A 17,660-nucleotide genomic window follows, 5' to 3' on the forward strand; every position below is an offset into this window, starting at 1 on the left:
CTCTAGAGCTTTGGGGAATCGCACTCTTGTATATATAACTGGTTCACTGGATTACCTTATATGCAGCAACCAATAAAAAATTGGAAAGATAAAGATAGAAAAAGGAAAGGAAAGGAAAGAAACACTAAGTCTCAAGAAGTATCACAAAATATAGTGCTATTCCGTTACACAGATAAAAATAAATATAAAATCATAAAGGGAAAAAAGCCCTTGTGGTTTCTGAATATCTTGTCAATACCCAAAATTAATAGAAGAAAAATATGGCGCACAATGATAGTGATTTAGCCGAGTTTAGTCATGGCACAATCTCATCAACTCGACATCCTACCAAGTTTCAACGCGATTGATGCTATTGTCCAGTCCTTGGAGACACGCCAGCCCGCTACAGGCGTGGCCCTAAGTGCAGTATCCATCACGGCTGAATCTAGATCGCTTTGTCTTTAAGCCGATTCACACAATGCAAGCAAAGCACACTCACTGTAACGTGTGGAGTAAAGTGCTGGTTTTTATTTTTCTTTCTTTTATTTCCTCCCAGTAATGAAGGCAATTTCATTCACCCACCGGCTTTTCTTAGTTCGGCTAGAGCTGCCATTATACCGTCACTCATTCCTTCCTCCTGAGCCATTTTTTCTGGATCTTCGTGAAACCCTGCACGAGCGCCTTCTGCCTCTACTGCTAGCATTGCCTCTTCACCCTCCTCATGCGCATCCAATGGACTTGACGTCTCATTGGCCCGACTCTCCGACACGATTTCGCGTTGACTGGTTATGTTCTTCGCAGATGCCGCTGCTTTTCTCGATGTTTCAACTCTAAAGTCTTCTCTTACCGCATTACACCATTGTTGAACCTTCTTTTCACCCCAGCCAGGTACAGCGCTGATCTGCTCTGGCTGTGCGTTGATAGCATTTTGTAGAGTTCCAAAGGTGGAGATGAGGCTTGCCGTATCGGACTTATTGATGCTTCTGGGCGCAGTGACAAACTCAATAAGTGATTCCTTATACGACTGTGCTTGCTGAGTGCGTATTGCAGTCGGCTGAGCGTTTTCAGAAGACTTGAACAACTCTAGATAATGCGCAGCTTCAGGAGCGGACCAACAAAGAACCAGGGTAAGATTGTTGATAATCGAAGTCTTGGATAGTTCCTTCAAGCTATCCTCATGGTTTGGGATATCTACCATAATTAATAAAATACGAAGCAGATATTTCCCAGCTAGGAGTCGAATTCGAGAATAGATATATTCAGGGTGTAACCGGTGGTACTTCAAGGAGAGAAAGAGGGCGCAGGTAGTACTTCCAACCACATAGTCGGCCGGGATATCGGCATATTCCCAAGGCAAAAGCTTGATATGATTTAGTATTGGATTGCCCTTTTGTCTTGTCGAAACAAGGATCGCTGAGAGGGCACTTCTGGTTGGGAGCGCCTGCGGTTTTGGCTGCTGGACTTTTGATGGCAGTGGTCGTGTAGGAGTTGGCCTAGACGCAGAAGCCTCTGTGAATCTGGAAGTAGTGCTCCCTTCCACATGTGAAGGAGAGCCAACTCCGGTATCATCGGCCATAGACTCGAATTCCTAGGAACTTTTGGAAAGTTCATGAGAAGGGAACAGATAGCTCCTATCTAATCAGTAATTGACCCGAGCTCCATTCACCGCCTAGACCCACTTATTTATCTCTACAACGGACGCCGGGAATTTTCTGCCGCTGATTTTGAAGAGAAAAAAAAAACCCCATCCTGCAATTCAGACTGTAGCGATGGCTGGAAATAACGAAACCGACAATAAACCCCTCCCGGAAGGCAGTGGGAATCCCGAAGAGGTTGAAGCTGCCATGGATGCTGCAAAACATGATACGGCTCAGGAAGAAACGGTCTCCAACAAACCTAGGAGAACTCTGTTCGTTCGATCTCTTCCCGCCTCAGCTACGACTGAGAAGTTGGCGGAACATTTTTCGCAATCCTATGTTCTTAAACACGCGTTGGTCGTGAATGATTCCGAGACAAAGCAGTCCAAGGGGTACGGTTTTGTGACGTTCGCTGATGTTGACGATGCGAAAGCCGCTCTGGAAGAGTTCAACGGTACCACTTTCGATGGGAAAAAGATCAAAGTCGATTACGCTCAACCCCGTCACCGTACAATCGATGAGACTGCGGGAAAGAGCGTACCGTCATCTACTTCTCTTGAACTTAAAAGACAGAGAGAACAAGAGAGGGTGACCGCTCAGCCACCCAAACTGATCGTTCGCAACCTGCCTTGGAGCATCAAGGAACCTGATGATCTTGCGGTCCACTTTAGAAGTTTCGGGAAAATCAAGCATATCAATCTTCCAAAGAAGGGGAATAAACTCGCAGGATTCGGTTTTGTGGTTTTGAGAGGGAAGAAAAACGCCGAGAAGGCGCTGGAAACTGTTAATGGGAAGGAGGTGGATGGGAGAACCCTAGCTGTCGACTGGGCTGTGGACAAGGATGTTTGGGAGAATACACAGCAAGATATTCAAGAGCAGAAAGACGAAGAGGAGGAGGAACCAAGTGATGTTGAAATGGCAGAGGACCTCGACGCTAGCTCTGAAGAGGATAGTGAGAATCTCTCCGAAGACGAGGAGGATATGGATGACATAGATCAGAGTGATGAGAAGGATGAGGGAGAAAAAGGCGAGGAAAAGGAGGACGAAAGAACTGCGGCCACCGTCTTTATTCGGAACCTTCCATTTACATGTACAGATGAGGCACTCTATGAACATTTTACTCAGTTTGGACCCTTGCGCTATGCACGCATTGTTGTCGATCCGGAAACCGAACGCCCCCGCGGTACAGGATTTGTTTGTTTCTGGAAAGTTGAGAATGCAGTGTCGTGTGTGCGCGATTCTCCAAAACAAGAAGATACCATTGCTGCGGAGAAGGAAAAAGCGAAGAAGGGCTCCATTGCACTCAAACACTCGGTCCTGCAAAACGAGAACGCTGATCCGACTGGACGTTATACGCTAGATAGCCGTGTGCTACAAGTTTCCCGTGCCGTGAGCAAATCACGAGCTACGCAACTCGCAGAGGAAGGAATGTCACGACGCCTTGTTCGCGATACTGATAAGCGCCGTCTGTATCTTCTGTCAGAGGGAACTATCCCATCGGATTCCCCCTTGTACAAGAAGCTCTCGCCGTCTGAGATTAAGATGAGAGAAGACAGCTTTAAACAACGACAAAGTTTCATCAAGAAGAACCCGACGCTTCATCTTAGTCTGACGCGACTGTCCGTTCGGAATGTCCCCCGTCATGTTACATCGAAGGACTTGAAACAGCTCGCTCGGCAAGCCGTTGTCGGTTTTGCGCAGGATGTTTCTGCTGGGTTGCGCCAACCTCTATCCAAGGATGAGTTACAGCGTGCCTCTGAAGAAATGAAGGAAGCCGAGCAGCTGAGAAAGAGGAAAGGCCTCGGAGTTGTAAGACAAGCTAAGATTGTTTTTGAAGGACGGGATGGTAGCAAGGTTGAGGAGGATAGTGGCGCCGGAAGAAGCCGAGGTTATGGTTTCGTCGAGTACTTTACCCATCGACATGCGTTGATGGGTCTCAGGTGGCTTAACTGCCACGCTGTTGAAGCCCCCGCGACCGGGTCCGATGATGCTAAGGACAAGAAGAAACGGCTCATCGTTGAATTCGCTCTTGAAAACGCCAATGTTATTAAACGCCGCAAGGAGCAACAAGAAAAGATGAATTCCAGGAAAGACGGCCAACACAAGCAGGACTCGGCGAAAAATGGCGAATCACAGAATAAAGGATCACCAAATGACAGGAAGCGAAAGCGTTCCGAGAGCAATAGCGATAAAGGGCAGGACGGGGCCGATACGGAAGAACAAAACAAGATTGCTAAACGCAATCGCATCATCGCGAAGAAGAGAATGCAGCGGAGGACCCGGAAGGGAAAGGCATAGTTGGGCGCCTAAAAGTTATACCTGGCTAATTTTGTACACAAGCATTTGTTTGTAATTATTTCTGCTCGAGTTATAGACATGGACTGCCACCGTAAGTGAAACGAAAAGCATCTGCGATGCTCCAAAAAACATACGAAATGAAAATAGCTCAATTCCATGGGTATAGTACCTATTCCTAAATATAATGATCGCCCACCTGCGAACTCCCTCCCCGACTTCTATCTCAGTGGTTTGTAGCGTCTTTCACCTTTCCAACGACATTATAGCGCTTGCTGAAGAACGTGAACCATTCATCCAGAACCGTCTTCTCCTTATCTTCGAGATCATACCAGTCAGGTCTGCAATCCTCAGGCTTCAGAGATGAACAGGCGAGAGCCCGAGAAGGATCTTTCCCCGCAAATACTGCAACAATCATCAACGTATATTCATAAAAAGGAGGAAACGTAGGACGGATCTCAACGATAGAACTGGGGAACGGATAAGCTACCTCGATAGGAACCGCCAGGGCCGTAAGCTGGGTTTCTGGTTACGTCGAAAACGATACCCTTGATAGCCACCAATGTCGGACGGTCAGGATCCGCACCTGATGATGGAATTAGCACCGGTCAGCGCGTTATCTCTCAGAGGGGAGGTGGTAGAACTCTCACGTACCGTTGCATTTGGACAACTCCTCCACGGTGATAGGGTCATCCTTGGGTGGATCGAGTTGAACGGGAACCTTAGGGTTGAACCGTTCAGACATTTTGATAACTTTTTTCGAGAGAAATTAGTCTCTTCCAATCCGAATTGGAAACTGGATAAGAAGCTGGTATGGGTTTTGGTGTCGGAAAGTTGATTTATGGAATTCGGGCCGACATAGAGCGCGGGGCTGCTAGGCGGGGAATTCCAAAAAAGCCGACACAAGCGTGGGTCTACCTTTGGTGCTATGTTCACGATAGTTTGCCATACAATCCTCCTTGGTGAAATTGGACTATTCAGTCATTGTAGAGGTAAAACTCCCCCATTATACATAGTGTTGAAATGCCTCTATGGATAATCATCTAGTTAGATTCAATCAATCAATCGGTCAATGCTTAAAGTGTCTCACTGTCGCGTGGTACTGTGAACTGACGTCAACCGCCACAACCTCCAGCCGAATGAGCTTTAAGACCCATGGGGTTTAAATGATACCAACATTATAAACATACACACATACACACATACATACATACATACATATTCTCTATCTTCAACCATCATCTAGTCAAGCTTGAGCTACTGCAAAACGGTGTTTGTTGAAGATGTCATCACTGCACGAACCTCGAGGGAACCTGCCCGCTCTGAACGCGGTCCCTCTAAGCCAGATTGCTCCTGAAAACCGCCGAGAGACCCGTGGTTCGAATTCCACCGAGTCTGATATGTCACATTATCTTCACTTTGAAGACAACGATTGCTTTTTCCCTCCAGGAGAACTAGGCCAGAAACCACCTACGCAAGGTGATAGACAAAGTCCGAGGCTGTCCGTCATGGAACAACCGCGAGCCCCTGAGAAATAAGCATCTGGGACTATTGTTGGTTCATTATTTGGAAGTTTGACAATGTCCTGTCACATTTTGTGTGGTGACTGATAAATTACCCCAAGGACAGTGTAGATCCGGAGAGTGCGTGTAAATGACGCTAGGGTGTCACAACAAAGATCATCCAGTGTGTACAGAAGCTTTGAATTATTGTTGATAATAATGGCATTTGAAGTAATAATAAGCCTGTACTTGTTCACCGGTTTGTAGAAGTAGTTGAGTAGAGGTACATATGTATGTACACACAGTTGTCTACTTGGATTCACGTGAATGCATGACCAGACACTAACGTATGCAAGCGAAGTGGAGCTTCTGCTGATAGCTTAGTTAGAGGTACGGTACGGTACCTAGGCATACTCCGTTAGTCTAGCATAGGTATTTTCCCTGGTATTTTACACGAAATTTTTAAAAATAAAAAGAATAATGAACTGAACGGAAAAAATTCTGTTCTAAAGTCTACCACTGCACTACTACTACTACCTATTTGTACTTAATTACCTTATTCCAACCATTTCTTTGAGCTTGAAAATTCAATGGCACCTTAGAGCAGTCAGCCATACGCCCCACGCAGGTTGCATTCCAAGAGACCAAAAGAGGTTTAACTTCGTCGCGGTGGGACAACTTTTCCACTTCCGTATATCGTTTTTGAGTTGGACTTATAGTCTCTCCTACCAATTGGCACACTGAGAGAGGCATAGGATACCTTACTCGAAAGTTTGGTAGCCACGAAATCATGCCCCTGATTCGAACAATCGACGCAAAAGGCTGATGGCTCACACACCTGCAACCGGCAAAAGAGTGCCTGAGCATTGGCTTTCTTCGGGATTCTCAATAACCTCGGACGGTGCGCCTCTATCCGCTATTGTGGGGATCTTCTGAAATGGGGGTGCTCCATAGGTGAGGTTCTTGGATATCTTCCCTGTACGGTAATTTGTTCACTAAAGCCTTACTCTTTCACTACTACTCTAAAATACTGTATGGATGGATCTTATTGGTCTACTTGATATTGACCCTTTATTTTTCCCTCTTCATTTTCTTTCCCACTCCCACAAGGATGGGGTTGGTACTACGGTGATACTACTAATATTACCTTTGGATCGGTTCTAGTTTGCAAAATTCTCACGCACTCCTACTACTTTCCTTATTTAATATTGTGCTTCTCCCTCTTTTTTCTTCGTCTTTTCCAATCTGCGTTTTATTATTCTCGCTTAACATCATATATAGCACGAGTGAATATTGTCCATTCGCATTGTCAGTAGCGATTGGCTATGGTCAATTCCAATTCAGATCTTGAACGTGCCCGGGAACCCGTCGCAAATTCCATCCGCCATGGAGAACCTTCCTCCTCATTAACGGCAGATAAACTGACGAAGCGGACGGGTGCTTCAATGGATGTCCCCGAAAAGGGCTCCGCGACGAACCACAGTGAAGAGTCACTCGGTGCCGGATCCAACATGCTCACCAAAGATGGCACGCATCGATATCTCAAGGCCCGACATATCCAGTTGATCGGTATTGGAGGCACAATCGGCACGGCGCTTTATGTCCAGATTGGTAAAAGTCTGCTTCGTGGTGGTCCTGCCAGTTTGTTTGTGGCATTTACTATATGGTTAGTATCCGTGACCCTGTTGATGTACTTTTCTCCCTCTCGTCATGGTTTTATCTGGATTCGGGTCGCTGTGTCTCAAGCAACCTTGATTATGGGTGAGTCTATACGGGTAGGGAGGAAAATCAATGCTACTTCTCGATTGAAATTCAAATGACCAGCAAAAGAAGAAGAGCCAAAAAATATAAGAAAGCATAGTACACACCACTCCAGCACTAGTCATTACGATATGCACCTCGCGTTGTCAAGAGACAGACAGAGTCCAGGCCCTGCGTTCTTTTTTACCCGTATCCCTTTTGCTACTTTATCTGAGGTCGTGGAGTCTTATTCATTTCTTCTAGGTGCGCTGTCATTCTAGCCATAACTGTTTGTACGAAACCCCTGCATCTCTCCAATATTGCCGTCAGCAGCATCTCCTTCCCAAAGCAGCCTTCTTGGCGGATTGCTACGAATATATCTCCAAAAGCGCCAAATCTTCCAGTGATTCCATCAAGTCCCACCAGTTTTCACATTTCTATCCCCCCATTGCGGCTATCCTGGTCTTGCCTGATGCGCTTTTCCCCTTTCGTGCCCTCTATTATGTAGCGTTTACTGAAAAGCAAGGACTCCTAGGTTTGGCCGAGATGGTTACATACCTTCCCGTCTCCTCTCCTTTTATCCATTTCGCTGGCCGCTATGTCGACGAAGCCTTTGGGGTAGCAGCCGGCTGGAATTTTTTCATCTTTGAAGCTGCTATGGTGCCATTCGAAATCACCGCGTGCAATATAATTATCACCTACTGGAGCGATGCGGTCCCAACGGTTGCAATCATATTTATCGTGCTTGTGCTGTTTATGTATGTCATTCCCTGTATAGTGATGGGAAACCTCATGATGTCTCTCTTCTAACTTGTGAGACTAGACTTCTGAATGTCTTCGCCGTAAACTACTATGGCGAATCTGAGTTCTGGCTTGCCTTAGGGAAAGTTCTACTTAGTATAGGCTTGATCTTTTTCACATTCATTGCGATGCTGGGCGGCAACCCCCAGAATGACCGATTCGGATTTCGCTACTGGAAAAGCCCTGGCTCGTTTGCAGAATTCTATGAAACAGGGGATCTAGGACGATGGATGGGATTCCTTGCTTGCTTGATCCAGGCCAGTTTTACTATTGCCGGCCCTGATTATGTGTCAATGGCTGCGGGAGAAACGGAAAACCCGCGAAAAGTTTTGCCCAAAGCATATAATGGCGTCTTCTACCGACTCACGTCGTTCTTCATGCTGGGAGCATTATGCGTGGGTATTTTGGTCCCTTACAATGACCCGACTATGGTCAATGCTTTCGAAAATGATCTACCTGGCGCAGCCGCATCGCCATATGTCATTGCGATGGACAGACTGGGCATTCCAGTCCTACCCCATATTGTCAATACCATGGTCCTCGGGGCCGCCTTCAGTGCCGGAAATAGCTATGTTTATTGCGCCAGTAGATGCTTGTATGGTCTTGCGCTGGACAACAAAGCACCGAAGCTTTTCAGGAAATGCACCAAAAATGGTGTTCCCATATACTGTGTGGGACTCGTCTTGCTGATTGCGCTGCTTGCCTTCTTGCAAGTCTCTAACAGCGCAGCAGTCGTGCTTCAATGGTTCGTCAATTTGGTAGGTTATTTTTGCGATCTCAACACAAAACAATTTACCAACCCTTGTTTTAGGTCACTGCCTCACAGTTGATTAATTTCTCGGTTGTTACGTTTTCCTATACCCGGTTCAGGAAAGCGCTCATAGCGCAAAACGTCCCTCGCAGTTCACTCCCATATCAAAGTGTCGGTCAGCCATACGTTGCCTATACTGCCCTGATCTGTACGACCGTCATGGCATTCGTAGGTGGCTACACCGTCTTTCTACCTGGAAACTGGGATATTCCGACATTTTTCTTCTCATATACAATGATTGGAGTATTCCCGCTCATTTTCGTCGGATGGAAGCTTTGGCACAAAACCCAATTTCGGAAGCCCGAAGAAATTGACCTCAAAACTGGACTCGATGAGATTGAGGAGTATGAGAGAAACTATATCCCGTTGCGCGCAAGGTATGTCCCTTTCCATTTTTGTTTTAGTCTTTTCCTTGCATGGCTAAGCATTCTCATAGCAATGTGTTCTCGAGGTTTGCTGATTGGGTTTTCGGTTAAGTCGGTATGTACATACGGTAAGTGCCTATGTTCTTGGGTGGCCTATTGTTCTAGAAGTTCAGCTGTATGACCTTACGAATTGAATGGTGTGGCATGTCAATATCGCTTGAGCAACCCTCGTTGTAAAATCCCATTAAAATTATATTTGTGTATGTGTATCATGCAGAAGTCCTAATCTCTAAGATATAAACGCGGCCATGTGGACTAGGAAGGATGTCTCTCCGTCAACAAGAACATAAACCTATAACTTCGTTATAATAGTAACGGCGGCCTCTCTACCACTCCCCTACACAAAAAAACTATTTTTCTTCCGCTTTTGCACCCCCAGCAGCATTCAACGCCTCCATCCGTAACTTATTCCTTTTCCCCAGCACCCGCAAAGTATTTCTCCTCTCGATCTCCGTCATCTGCTCCCAGTTCGCAATTCGCGCCAACGTCCCATCCTGGTTAACAACCAAGGGCCCCAGATGATCTAGTTTCACCGTTGATCCATCCCCACTGACGTCAAGCTTATGTGTCTGATCGGCGCTCTCGGCATCGGGAAGAGCAAGGTACGGCTCTAGTTTCTTTTCGGTGTTGGCATCGGTAGTGGTAATTTCGTGTTGCTGCTGTTGTGTTTGCTCAGCAGATGATGACATTGTAGAGTAAGGTTTCCCCTGGTAGAGATTGGAGGGACACTGGGGATAGGCAACTGGTGTGCGGTGTAGTCTTTGGTTGAGTATTGTCACTGGTGCAACTGTGGTTGATGCGCGAGTCGGGATTGTCAGGAGTGGGTTTAGGATGAGATGCAAAAGTGTAGTGCGTGTTAGAATAGATCTGTGCATATCCTTTCTTTGTTATTGTTGTGACTTTTCAGATTTCCTGGATAACGAGGGTGGTTGAGGTGAGTAAATAAATTTTGGGTTGGGTTGGCGGTAGTTTGGTGGGACTGACGGAGGATTCTAGAACAATTAAATTATAGCGTTTACGGGTATGACGTTGTTGATAAAGGTGTATACACATGTAGAATTCACCTTTTCGAAAATACGATAGTATACATATAACTTGATCTCACATATAGTTTCAGCCTCGCTGTTTTGTATGTTTGTAGTTTTGGAAGGCCAAGGTTATAGTGGTACTTTTTTACAGTCCTAAGGTCCATTATCAGCCCTATCTCCTGGTATCTATCTGAACCACCAGTTGACCTATAAATGCGTAAGGATACGTATAGTAGGAAATAAGTAGATGAAGAAAGGATCATACCGAAGCCGTGACACCGTGTCCTACCCCCTTAATGCTATGCCACCATCCTTTAGGGATGAACATCCCATCACCAGCTTCCAGCTGCGCTTCATATCCGATACTCTTATGTCCCGACCCCCCACTATCGTCCCAAACCTCTTTCTCCAACAATGTCCTCTCTCGCCCCTGCATCATCTCCGATCCTCGAAATGCAGCAGCTTCGCGGTTCCCGCTCTTCCCTAATTGCTCTCTTACCGACGCAAACAGCACCTGTCCATCGTCGGGAGCAATCAACCGCACAGTTTTTTGCCCAGCAAGTTGCACGAACAGATTCGGGTTGGGATCTCGGTGAAGGGGGGTGTATGTAGGTGAATAGCCAATCCACACATTGGTATCGTAGACATCGCCTTTACCGGTCTGAGACACGAGTTCGGGGGTTGGGAAGTCGTCACGAAGCACCTGGGGCAGATCAGAGAGCTGACATTGCGCCAAGTACAGTCGCATTAACTGCGATGGTTCCTCTCCATCTACTGTGCGCATCCAATTCAGAAAAAGACTGAGAGGTGCGTGGAATTGTCGAAAACGAACCTCATTTTCGCCTGGGTCGGAAGATGGCAGGGTAAGTTCAAGAGGAACAAGAGCCTCTGCACCGTGCTGCTCAAGGTATGCAGTATTCAATCGGGAGGATCGGAACCAGCGTTCAAAGGCCGGTAGGTCGCAAAAACGACGACGCGGGAGGATAACGGGTAATTCAGGGACGAAGTGTTTCTCTCGAAAGTGTTCTATGCTGGCATCTTCAAGGAGGGTTAAAGGGTGATAGCCGCAAGGAGGAGTCGCGGTAGAGGAATTGTTCAGGGTGCTGAATGGCGTATTTGGATTGTTGGATCGTGCGACAAAGGGCAATTTGCGGTACCAGATCCATTGGTTACCATGAAGTAGCCATCGCGGGACCTTCATTCAGAAGATCAATGTTGCTTTGTTGAATTGTGGGTGGGGGACAGCTTCTTTTCTTTTCTTTTCTTTTCTTTTCTTTTCTTTTCTTTTCTTTTTTTCTTTTTAGAACTAAACACGATCGATCGGGGAGAATTTGGTTTCCCTTTTCGTATATGAATCGCGTCTCCCAAAAGAAGAAAAAACTGATTTGCTGAGTCAGATACGAAAGTACGTAGCTTGAACTAACATGAAAGCTTTTTAAGTCAGAATGATCATGACAGTGACTGAAAGGGGAGAGTCGTGCAAATCATTTCCTATTCAGGTCAGGCCCAGTCTGGGGAAACGGAAACCCCGCGCACCCAATTGAATGAATGTCGGAAGGAATCCCTCCGCACCAGTTACTGCCATCGCTCAGTTCAACATCGGCTATTAGCACCCTAAAAAGCAGTCAAGATGGCCTCAGAGGGCACTCCGGTGGATACAACGTCATCTCAGCCAATATCAGGGGATCAGAATGCCTCAGTAGAGGGTGATAGTGCGAAGCGGAAAGCGGAACAGACCAACGGAACTCACACGCGCACAAAGCGGAATCGCTATATCTCGATCGCATGGTATGACCCCGGATCTGCATCGTCCGATCTTGAACCCTTCTGAAAACATGCCATATCTATTGTCTCGTGAAATCCTGGGGCTGTGGAGCTGACTAGTGCTGGTGCTTACAGCAATGAATGCAAGCGACGGAAGATCAAGTGTAACGGTCAAGTACCGTGTCAACGCTGTGGACACCTCAATCTTGAATGTTAGTAGACGGAACAACTCACTTCAAGTGACAGCGATACTGGCGCGTATCATATGCTGAATTATGTTTCGATAGGTCGATATGCCCCTAATTGCTGCAATAATAATTTCAAGGACTCCGAGTACGTTGGTCGAATCGCCGGCCCCCCCCCCCCCCCAAGGATGCCTCCGACCCACGCTGCTAATCTATACTTGCTTACCGTTAATAGGGAGTTCCGCTCGATGAAAGATCAAATTACTACTCTGCAAGATCAAGTCAATAGCCTATTCAGTAGTCTGAATGAGCTGCGTTCTCAGAGATCTTCCATTGATTCACCGAGTTTCGATAACTTTTCACGCGATGGATCGCAGCCTGTCTTTACTCCTATGCATGCTGGGCTAGCCAAACCACGCATGAGGCACCCCCGGTTTCATGGCCCCACTAGCTCTACCTTTAATTTCAATGTAGCAAGATCCAGTCTTCAAAGCATGGGCCTCGCTCCAACAGAAGAAGTGATAACAGACGACTTGACCACCGCACATGCCACACCTGCTGGCTCGCCTCCCCTTGTCACTCCATTTGCACCTCATGTCCATCCTACTAAGGATCCTATATGGGCAATCAAACGTGAAGATGCTCTGCGACTGTGTCAGATCTACGAAGAAGAAATTGGAATCATGTATCCTCTCTTCGAGATTGAAAAGGTGACTCAACAAATCAACCTGCTTTATACCTTCATGGAGGCTGCAACGCGGACTGGGTTTGCGCAACGAGCGCTACCGGGCTCAGATGGTCTCCAAGATGACAATACGAACCTTATAAAGATGATCCTTGCCACAACGCTGGTCGTTGAGGGAGGTGGTCAGAGCGAACTTGGTCAACGGCTCTATCTGAGTGTGAAGCCAGTCATTGAGTCCAAGATTTGGGATCCACTGGATATCAGAACTGTTCAGCTCTTCGGCATCGTGGTATGTAATCTTGATCCGTAGCGCGGGGTTTGGTAACTGATTCTTTATCATAGGCAACGTACCATTTTCACACAGACGATGATGCAATGGCATACCGTCTCATTGGATTAGCTGCTCGCATGTGCCTTGAATTGGGCCTACATCGACGGGATGCCTTGGCCAAGTCATTTCCTAATGAAGATCAGTGGCCTGAGATCATCAAGATCTTCTGGGCAACTTATAGCTTAGATAGGCGCTGGAGCCTTGGCACTGGGCTACCCTTCGTCATTCAGGACGAGGACATTGATCCCAATTTACCAGAGCCGGTGAGATATGCTTGCAACTAGCCCATTAGGCTTGCCCACTGCTAAGAGGCATTTAGGATGCATCTCTGCCGTATCTAAGGTGCATGGTCTCATACAACCGCATTAGCTCGAAAATATGGTACTCCGGGCTTGGTTCAGAGGGTACAACGGACATACGTCGGAATGAAATCGGTTATTTAGACTACCAAATTCTCCAGTGGTACAAACACGTCCCAGATGCCTTGAAGTTCTACCCGGTCGAATCACCAAAGCATGGGGGGTCGGTTAATCGGGGTCTTCGACGACTGCGTGTGTTGTTATATTTGCGTATGAACCAGCTTCGCATTCTTATCTACCGACCGGTCCTTCATTCAGCAGCTAGCATCGCCGAAGACAAGGGCCATGCTCAGACCGTGGTAGATGTTGCCAAAGACACGGTTCGTGTGCTTACCAGGTTGAATCAAACTTCCGACATCTACCGCACCCAACAGATCACATTCAATTACTTCCTTGTCGCCGCTCTGGCTGTTCTTTTCCTCGCTGTCTGCCATGCACCGACCGAATTCAACAGGCAGGTGCGAGACGAGTTCTACATGGCCCTCGACCTGGTCAATGGCTTCAGTACCAAATCGTACGTATCGAAGCGGCTGTGGAAGGCCATCAAAGGTCTTCGAAAGATTGGCGAAAGATTGGGCGTGCTTGTGCGCCCGTTCGGGTCAGATTCTAATGACCCTCATTCCACGGCGGCTGTTGCCATGGCCGGCCTAGCCGGCCATCCAATCGAAAATCTGTCGGTGTATGGGTCTATGAATGGGGTAAATGAGCTCGGGAATAGCCCATTGAATGGACTTCAAATGAGCCATGAGCTGACAACCTTGTTCGAGGCTGTGGGAGGGTTTGGCAACTTCATCGCGTCTAGCACCACACAAGACGGGTTAAGTGGATTTGTAGGCCCCGATGGAGAAATACAAAACACGGGAGAGGGCCTTTCTGGTATCCTCGGAGATGACGGTGAACTATCACGAACCATAAGGGAATTGTTTTAATTATTACGATACAGTATGGATAGATCTAAGACTCGATATTTTGTGTATATACTCCGTCATGTGTGTATATATATGTATGTGTCTGTGTGTGTGTGTAAAATGAAGGGGAGTTTCTTTCCCTACAGTCACCCAAGCTAGTTTAGAATGGAGAAATATAGTCCTAATAAAATATTTCGCTAAAATATCCCTCCCTCCTACAATTGTTTCATACTCTCGCATCAGTGGTCAAAGCCCTGCCCTCACTCCGATTCGGGCACGTGACCGTTCCCATGGCTGCCCGTCCGTCGGAGCGTTGGAGAGATTCTCTTGCCAACCACCAACCTCTTGAACCCCGATCAAAGCAGAAGCCATGCCCAACTGATGAACTACGTTTTGTGATACCATACCTTCGACGTTGAGGGAAAATTTCCCCTTTCCTCTAGTCCGCAACGGCCCCCGTAACTGGACCGCTAGCAAACATCTTTTTCCACCGCCCCACGAAACCTAATTTCGGAGAACCCCTCGACTGCGGCGATCAATCACTGCACAGTCAAGGAAGGGAAGGAGATACAGGGATTCCCAGTTTTAATCACACACTTCTTTCATTGAAAGTAGACCTTTACCAGTATTCGACATTCTTCTCCGTACTGACTCCCATCTGCAATTTCCATGATCTTCTGAAGACGACCCATTGGTGGGGGAATTTATTGCTATCACGTCAACACCTCCTAATCGCACAATAATTCGCATTGTTATGACCCTCCAGACGGGCTCGTTCGCTTGATCCTGGCCTCATAGTGTTCACCAGTCTTGCTCTCACCGAGTAAGTCCCCTAATCTCCTGTATCAGGGGATTCCCGAGCGAATCGACTTGTGCCAGAACGCAGTGTCATCTGGCGCAAGTTGTCCGCGGCCTATCTCTTTACGAGATCATCCCAGAACGGTTTTTTACCGGTAGCTCGGCAACGTGTCGAGAGAGACAGGTTCGGCGTTGGCCGACGGCCTAGACAGGCTGGATCTGAGTCAACTGTCTGAATCAACGCCCTCGTCATCTGCGTCCGACTCGTTCGATATGTCGTCATCGGAAGGCGCCCCGGAGTCATGGATCTCCTCTTTCTGCTCCCTGATGGGCCACGAGTTCTTCGCTGAGGTGTCGGAGGATTTCATCGAAGATGACTTCAATCTGACGGGGCTGCAGTCGCAGGTGCCCATGTACAAGGAGGCATTGGAGATGATCCTAGATGTGGAACCAGAGGAGGATGATGAAGAAGAAGAAGAGGAGGAGGAAGAGGAAGACGAGGATGAAATACTGGGAGATGAAAAGCCGCCCGGATATCGGCGAGCGGGAGATCGAAGGCACGCACGGGTGGCTAGCGACCTGAGCGTAATTGAGAGCTCTGCTGAGTTGCTCTACGGTTTAATTCATCAGAGGTATATCACTTCGCGACCAGGAATCCAGCAGATGCTGGAGAAGTACGAAATGCAGCATTTCGGCGTCTGCCCCCGCGTCTACTGCAATGGATGCAAAGTTCTACCCGTTGGTCGATCCGATACTCCAGGCCAAGAAACAGTGAAACTCTTTTGTCCGAGCTGCCAGGATCTGTATACGCCGCCGAACAGTCGATTCCATTCTGTTGACGGTGCCTTCTTTGGGACTACCTTTGGATGTTTGTTTTTCATGACATTCCCTGATTTGGACGTCGGTCCTCGGCTAGACAACCCTCTCGTATCGCCGCCGCGGTCATCCTCCGCAAATAACCAGGTGTCGCCTGATGTCCCACCTGCTCATCAACCGACAGAGATCAACGGAGTGCGGACGGCCAATTTCTGCCCCGGGCTTGGACCGGGAAAGATCTACGAGTCGCGGATTTACGGATTCCGAGTTTCTGAAAGGTCTCGGACAGGACCACGCATGAAATGGCTACGGATGAAGCCCACCAATGTTGAAGAACTCGATGAGATGGCTCGATTTGAAGCAACTCATAGGGATGCCGACAATGACGGCGATACAGAAATGGGCGCCGCTCCTGCGGGAGGAGCGCAGAACCCAGCGATAGCAAAAAGGAAAAAGGCACCTATGCGGAGACGGCGGTACAACCCTGATCAAATGAGCATTAACGGCGCCGAGGCGGTATAAACGAGCAACAGATCTCTTATTTAAAAAAAAAAATAGTGTGGACGTGATGGAAGCGCGCATGTGTTGACTTTTGTGAATTTTTTTACCTCATTGGTCCTCAGTCCTCTCACATCTACTGGCGCTTTCCTCTCTCCCCCCTCTCTTTTTGTGTCTTCTTTTCGCCTATCATCCCCACAACGCCCCTCTTCAGCAAGTATTCATTTATGTCTTGTTTATGTTCATTGAATTATGTCTCCTTTCTTTGACTGCATCAAGGCGTCTTCGGGTCGACTTCTCCGTCTTCCTGGCGTACAGATCTCGTTCGAGTACAGTACACAGAGCAATCATGGAATTCAACTTTGAATGTTGACTGGCTGTAATTGGCTTTTGTCTTCGCAGACTCATGATAGACATCTAGAGTGCAAGGCCTGATATGATATAATGTTCCTTTCATCCGACGTATACACTTCCACATAACCGCATGGTATATCAGACAAACCGTCAAAGAGATAATATACGCCCAACCAACATCTACAACCCCTTACTGCAGTCGCGTAGGTCCGCGAGATTCATTTCGGGCTCTCATCCTAAACATGATATGGCAGGATTGTAGTTATGCCAATTGTGCAGGTAAAGTTCTCTAGAGATTTTCTTTCTTTCTTCGTGGATATGTCCTAATACTTTGATATACCATTTTGAAGCATAGGATTTCAGTAGTGTATTTGGCTATTAAGGTGTTGACTTTCCTCCGAGTGAAACCCATTTCCAGCTTTGTATCCACAAGTATACAGAATAAGGCAATACAGAATGACCTTGAAGTTGGATCTATTGATTGACCTATTTCCTATCTTGCGTGCATGATGAAGCAGCTCGAGAATTGTCTCTTCATGACAGGGATCCATTTCAAAAGGTGAGAGACATATGAGTCGAAGTATGGCAGCAGTTTTTTCCATTGCTTTTCTTCTATCCTCCCACACACATATATACATATGGCAATGGGGTGTACAATACCTTGTTTAGAAGTAAGGCGGCTAAGCCAGTCAAGTTATGACTATAATAACTGTTTCTAAGGCTGAATCCGGTTGCCCTCTACGA

General features: G+C 47.2%; 10 protein-coding genes across 10 annotated transcripts; 6 read left to right on the forward strand and 4 right to left on the reverse strand.

Annotated features, from left to right (window-relative positions):
* Nucleotides 1–419: 419 nt before the first annotated feature.
* Nucleotides 420–1,562, reverse strand: BDW43DRAFT_215929 (DNA repair protein RAD10). Its single transcript, XM_032039329.1, has one exon. It carries the CDS (start codon nucleotides 1,553–1,555, stop codon nucleotides 554–556), a length of 1,002 nt encoding a protein of 333 aa, XP_031895322.1. The 5' UTR covers nucleotides 1,556–1,562; the 3' UTR covers nucleotides 420–553.
* Nucleotides 1,563–1,715: 153 nt separating this feature from the next.
* On the forward strand, nucleotides 1,716–4,424 carry BDW43DRAFT_291119 (mRNA-binding ribosome biosynthesis protein NOP4). Its single transcript, XM_032043576.1, has one exon. The coding sequence runs from the start codon at nucleotides 1,749–1,751 to the stop codon at nucleotides 3,912–3,914; it is 2,166 nt and encodes a 721-aa protein (XP_031895323.1). The 5' UTR covers nucleotides 1,716–1,748; the 3' UTR covers nucleotides 3,915–4,424.
* On the reverse strand, nucleotides 4,026–4,805 carry BDW43DRAFT_215933 (putative progesterone binding protein). The gene is made up of 3 exons (XM_032039330.1): nucleotides 4,566–4,805; nucleotides 4,402–4,497; nucleotides 4,026–4,316 (listed from the first exon to the last, which is right to left on the reverse strand). The coding sequence occupies exons 1-3, from the start codon at nucleotides 4,654–4,656 to the stop codon at nucleotides 4,138–4,140; spliced, it is 366 nt and encodes a 121-aa protein (XP_031895324.1). The 5' UTR covers nucleotides 4,657–4,805; the 3' UTR covers nucleotides 4,026–4,137.
* A 139-nt stretch (nucleotides 4,806–4,944) lies between these two features.
* BDW43DRAFT_291121 (uncharacterized protein) lies at nucleotides 4,945–5,887 on the forward strand. Its single transcript, XM_032043577.1, has one exon. It carries the CDS (start codon nucleotides 5,195–5,197, stop codon nucleotides 5,447–5,449), a length of 255 nt encoding a protein of 84 aa, XP_031895325.1. The 5' UTR covers nucleotides 4,945–5,194; the 3' UTR covers nucleotides 5,450–5,887.
* Nucleotides 5,888–6,296: 409 nt separating this feature from the next.
* Nucleotides 6,297–7,355, forward strand: BDW43DRAFT_216020 (uncharacterized protein). Its single transcript, XM_032039332.1, has 3 exons — nucleotides 6,297–6,391; nucleotides 6,695–7,079; nucleotides 7,244–7,355. Coding segments are annotated over exons 2-3 (342 nt in total). The 5' UTR covers nucleotides 6,297–6,391; nucleotides 6,695–6,738; the 3' UTR covers nucleotides 7,245–7,355.
* Nucleotides 7,356–7,466: 111 nt separating this feature from the next.
* BDW43DRAFT_215946 (general amino acid permease) lies at nucleotides 7,467–9,391 on the forward strand. Its single transcript, XM_032039331.1, has 4 exons — nucleotides 7,467–7,911; nucleotides 7,977–8,712; nucleotides 8,766–9,142; nucleotides 9,202–9,391. The coding sequence occupies exons 1-4, from the start codon at nucleotides 7,700–7,702 to the stop codon at nucleotides 9,239–9,241; spliced, it is 1,365 nt and encodes a 454-aa protein (XP_031895327.1). The 5' UTR covers nucleotides 7,467–7,699; the 3' UTR covers nucleotides 9,242–9,391.
* Nucleotides 9,392–9,540: 149 nt separating this feature from the next.
* BDW43DRAFT_315858 (uncharacterized protein) lies at nucleotides 9,541–9,879 on the reverse strand (the record flags this gene model as incomplete). The annotated part of the gene is made up of 1 exon (XM_032048157.1): nucleotides 9,541–9,879. The coding sequence occupies one exon, from the start codon at nucleotides 9,877–9,879 to the stop codon at nucleotides 9,541–9,543; it is 339 nt and encodes a 112-aa protein (XP_031895328.1).
* Nucleotides 9,880–10,404: 525 nt separating this feature from the next.
* Nucleotides 10,405–11,419, reverse strand: BDW43DRAFT_303850 (putative JmjC domain protein; the record flags this gene model as incomplete). Its single annotated transcript, XM_032045488.1, has 2 exons — nucleotides 10,405–10,425; nucleotides 10,484–11,419. The coding sequence occupies 2 exons, from the start codon at nucleotides 11,417–11,419 to the stop codon at nucleotides 10,405–10,407; spliced, it is 957 nt and encodes a 318-aa protein (XP_031895329.1).
* A 429-nt stretch (nucleotides 11,420–11,848) lies between these two features.
* On the forward strand, nucleotides 11,849–14,471 carry BDW43DRAFT_303851 (transcription factor domain-containing protein; the record flags this gene model as incomplete). Its single annotated transcript, XM_032045489.1, has 6 exons — nucleotides 11,849–12,006; nucleotides 12,118–12,198; nucleotides 12,229–12,315; nucleotides 12,403–13,141; nucleotides 13,195–13,446; nucleotides 13,503–14,471. The coding sequence occupies 6 exons, from the start codon at nucleotides 11,849–11,851 to the stop codon at nucleotides 14,469–14,471; spliced, it is 2,286 nt and encodes a 761-aa protein (XP_031895330.1).
* Nucleotides 14,472–15,361: 890 nt separating this feature from the next.
* On the forward strand, nucleotides 15,362–16,711 carry BDW43DRAFT_216039 (casein kinase II subunit beta). The gene has a single exon (XM_032039333.1). The coding sequence runs from the start codon at nucleotides 15,522–15,524 to the stop codon at nucleotides 16,584–16,586; it is 1,065 nt and encodes a 354-aa protein (XP_031895331.1). The 5' UTR covers nucleotides 15,362–15,521; the 3' UTR covers nucleotides 16,587–16,711.
* The last annotated feature ends 949 nt before the right edge of the window (nucleotides 16,712–17,660 follow it).

Source organism: Aspergillus alliaceus (genome assembly GCF_009176365.1).
Source record: "Aspergillus alliaceus strain CBS 536.65 unplaced genomic scaffold BDW43scaffold_64, whole genome shotgun sequence".
In the NCBI taxonomy this organism is placed as follows: Eukaryota; Fungi; Ascomycota; class Eurotiomycetes; order Eurotiales; family Aspergillaceae; genus Aspergillus; species Aspergillus alliaceus.

Coding starts and splice junctions, on each gene's coding strand:
- BDW43DRAFT_215946 (XM_032039331.1), top strand. CDS start 7,700: ATGGTTACATACCTTCCCGTCTCCTCTCCTTTTATCCATTTCGCTGGC. Junction 7,912..7,976: donor ATCGTGCTTGTGCTGTTTAT/GTATGTCATTCC, acceptor TTGTGAGACTAG/ACTTCTGAATGTCTTCGCCG. Junction 8,713..8,765: donor TTCAATGGTTCGTCAATTTG/GTAGGTTATTTT, acceptor CCCTTGTTTTAG/GTCACTGCCTCACAGTTGAT.
- BDW43DRAFT_216039 (XM_032039333.1), top strand. CDS start 15,522: ATGTCGTCATCGGAAGGCGCCCCGGAGTCATGGATCTCCTCTTTCTGC.
- BDW43DRAFT_291121 (XM_032043577.1), top strand. CDS start 5,195: ATGTCATCACTGCACGAACCTCGAGGGAACCTGCCCGCTCTGAACGCG.
- BDW43DRAFT_215929 (XM_032039329.1), bottom strand. CDS start 1,555: ATGGCCGATGATACCGGAGTTGGCTCTCCTTCACATGTGGAAGGGAGC.
- BDW43DRAFT_215933 (XM_032039330.1), bottom strand. CDS start 4,656: ATGTCTGAACGGTTCAACCCTAAGGTTCCCGTTCAACTCGATCCACCC. Junction 4,498..4,565: donor GGAGTTGTCCAAATGCAACG/GTACGTGAGAGT, acceptor TTCCATCATCAG/GTGCGGATCCTGACCGTCCG. Junction 4,317..4,401: donor CCCTGGCGGTTCCTATCGAG/GTAGCTTATCCG, acceptor TGATTGTTGCAG/TATTTGCGGGGAAAGATCCT.
- BDW43DRAFT_216020 (XM_032039332.1), top strand. CDS start 6,739: ATGGTCAATTCCAATTCAGATCTTGAACGTGCCCGGGAACCCGTCGCA.
- BDW43DRAFT_291119 (XM_032043576.1), top strand. CDS start 1,749: ATGGCTGGAAATAACGAAACCGACAATAAACCCCTCCCGGAAGGCAGT.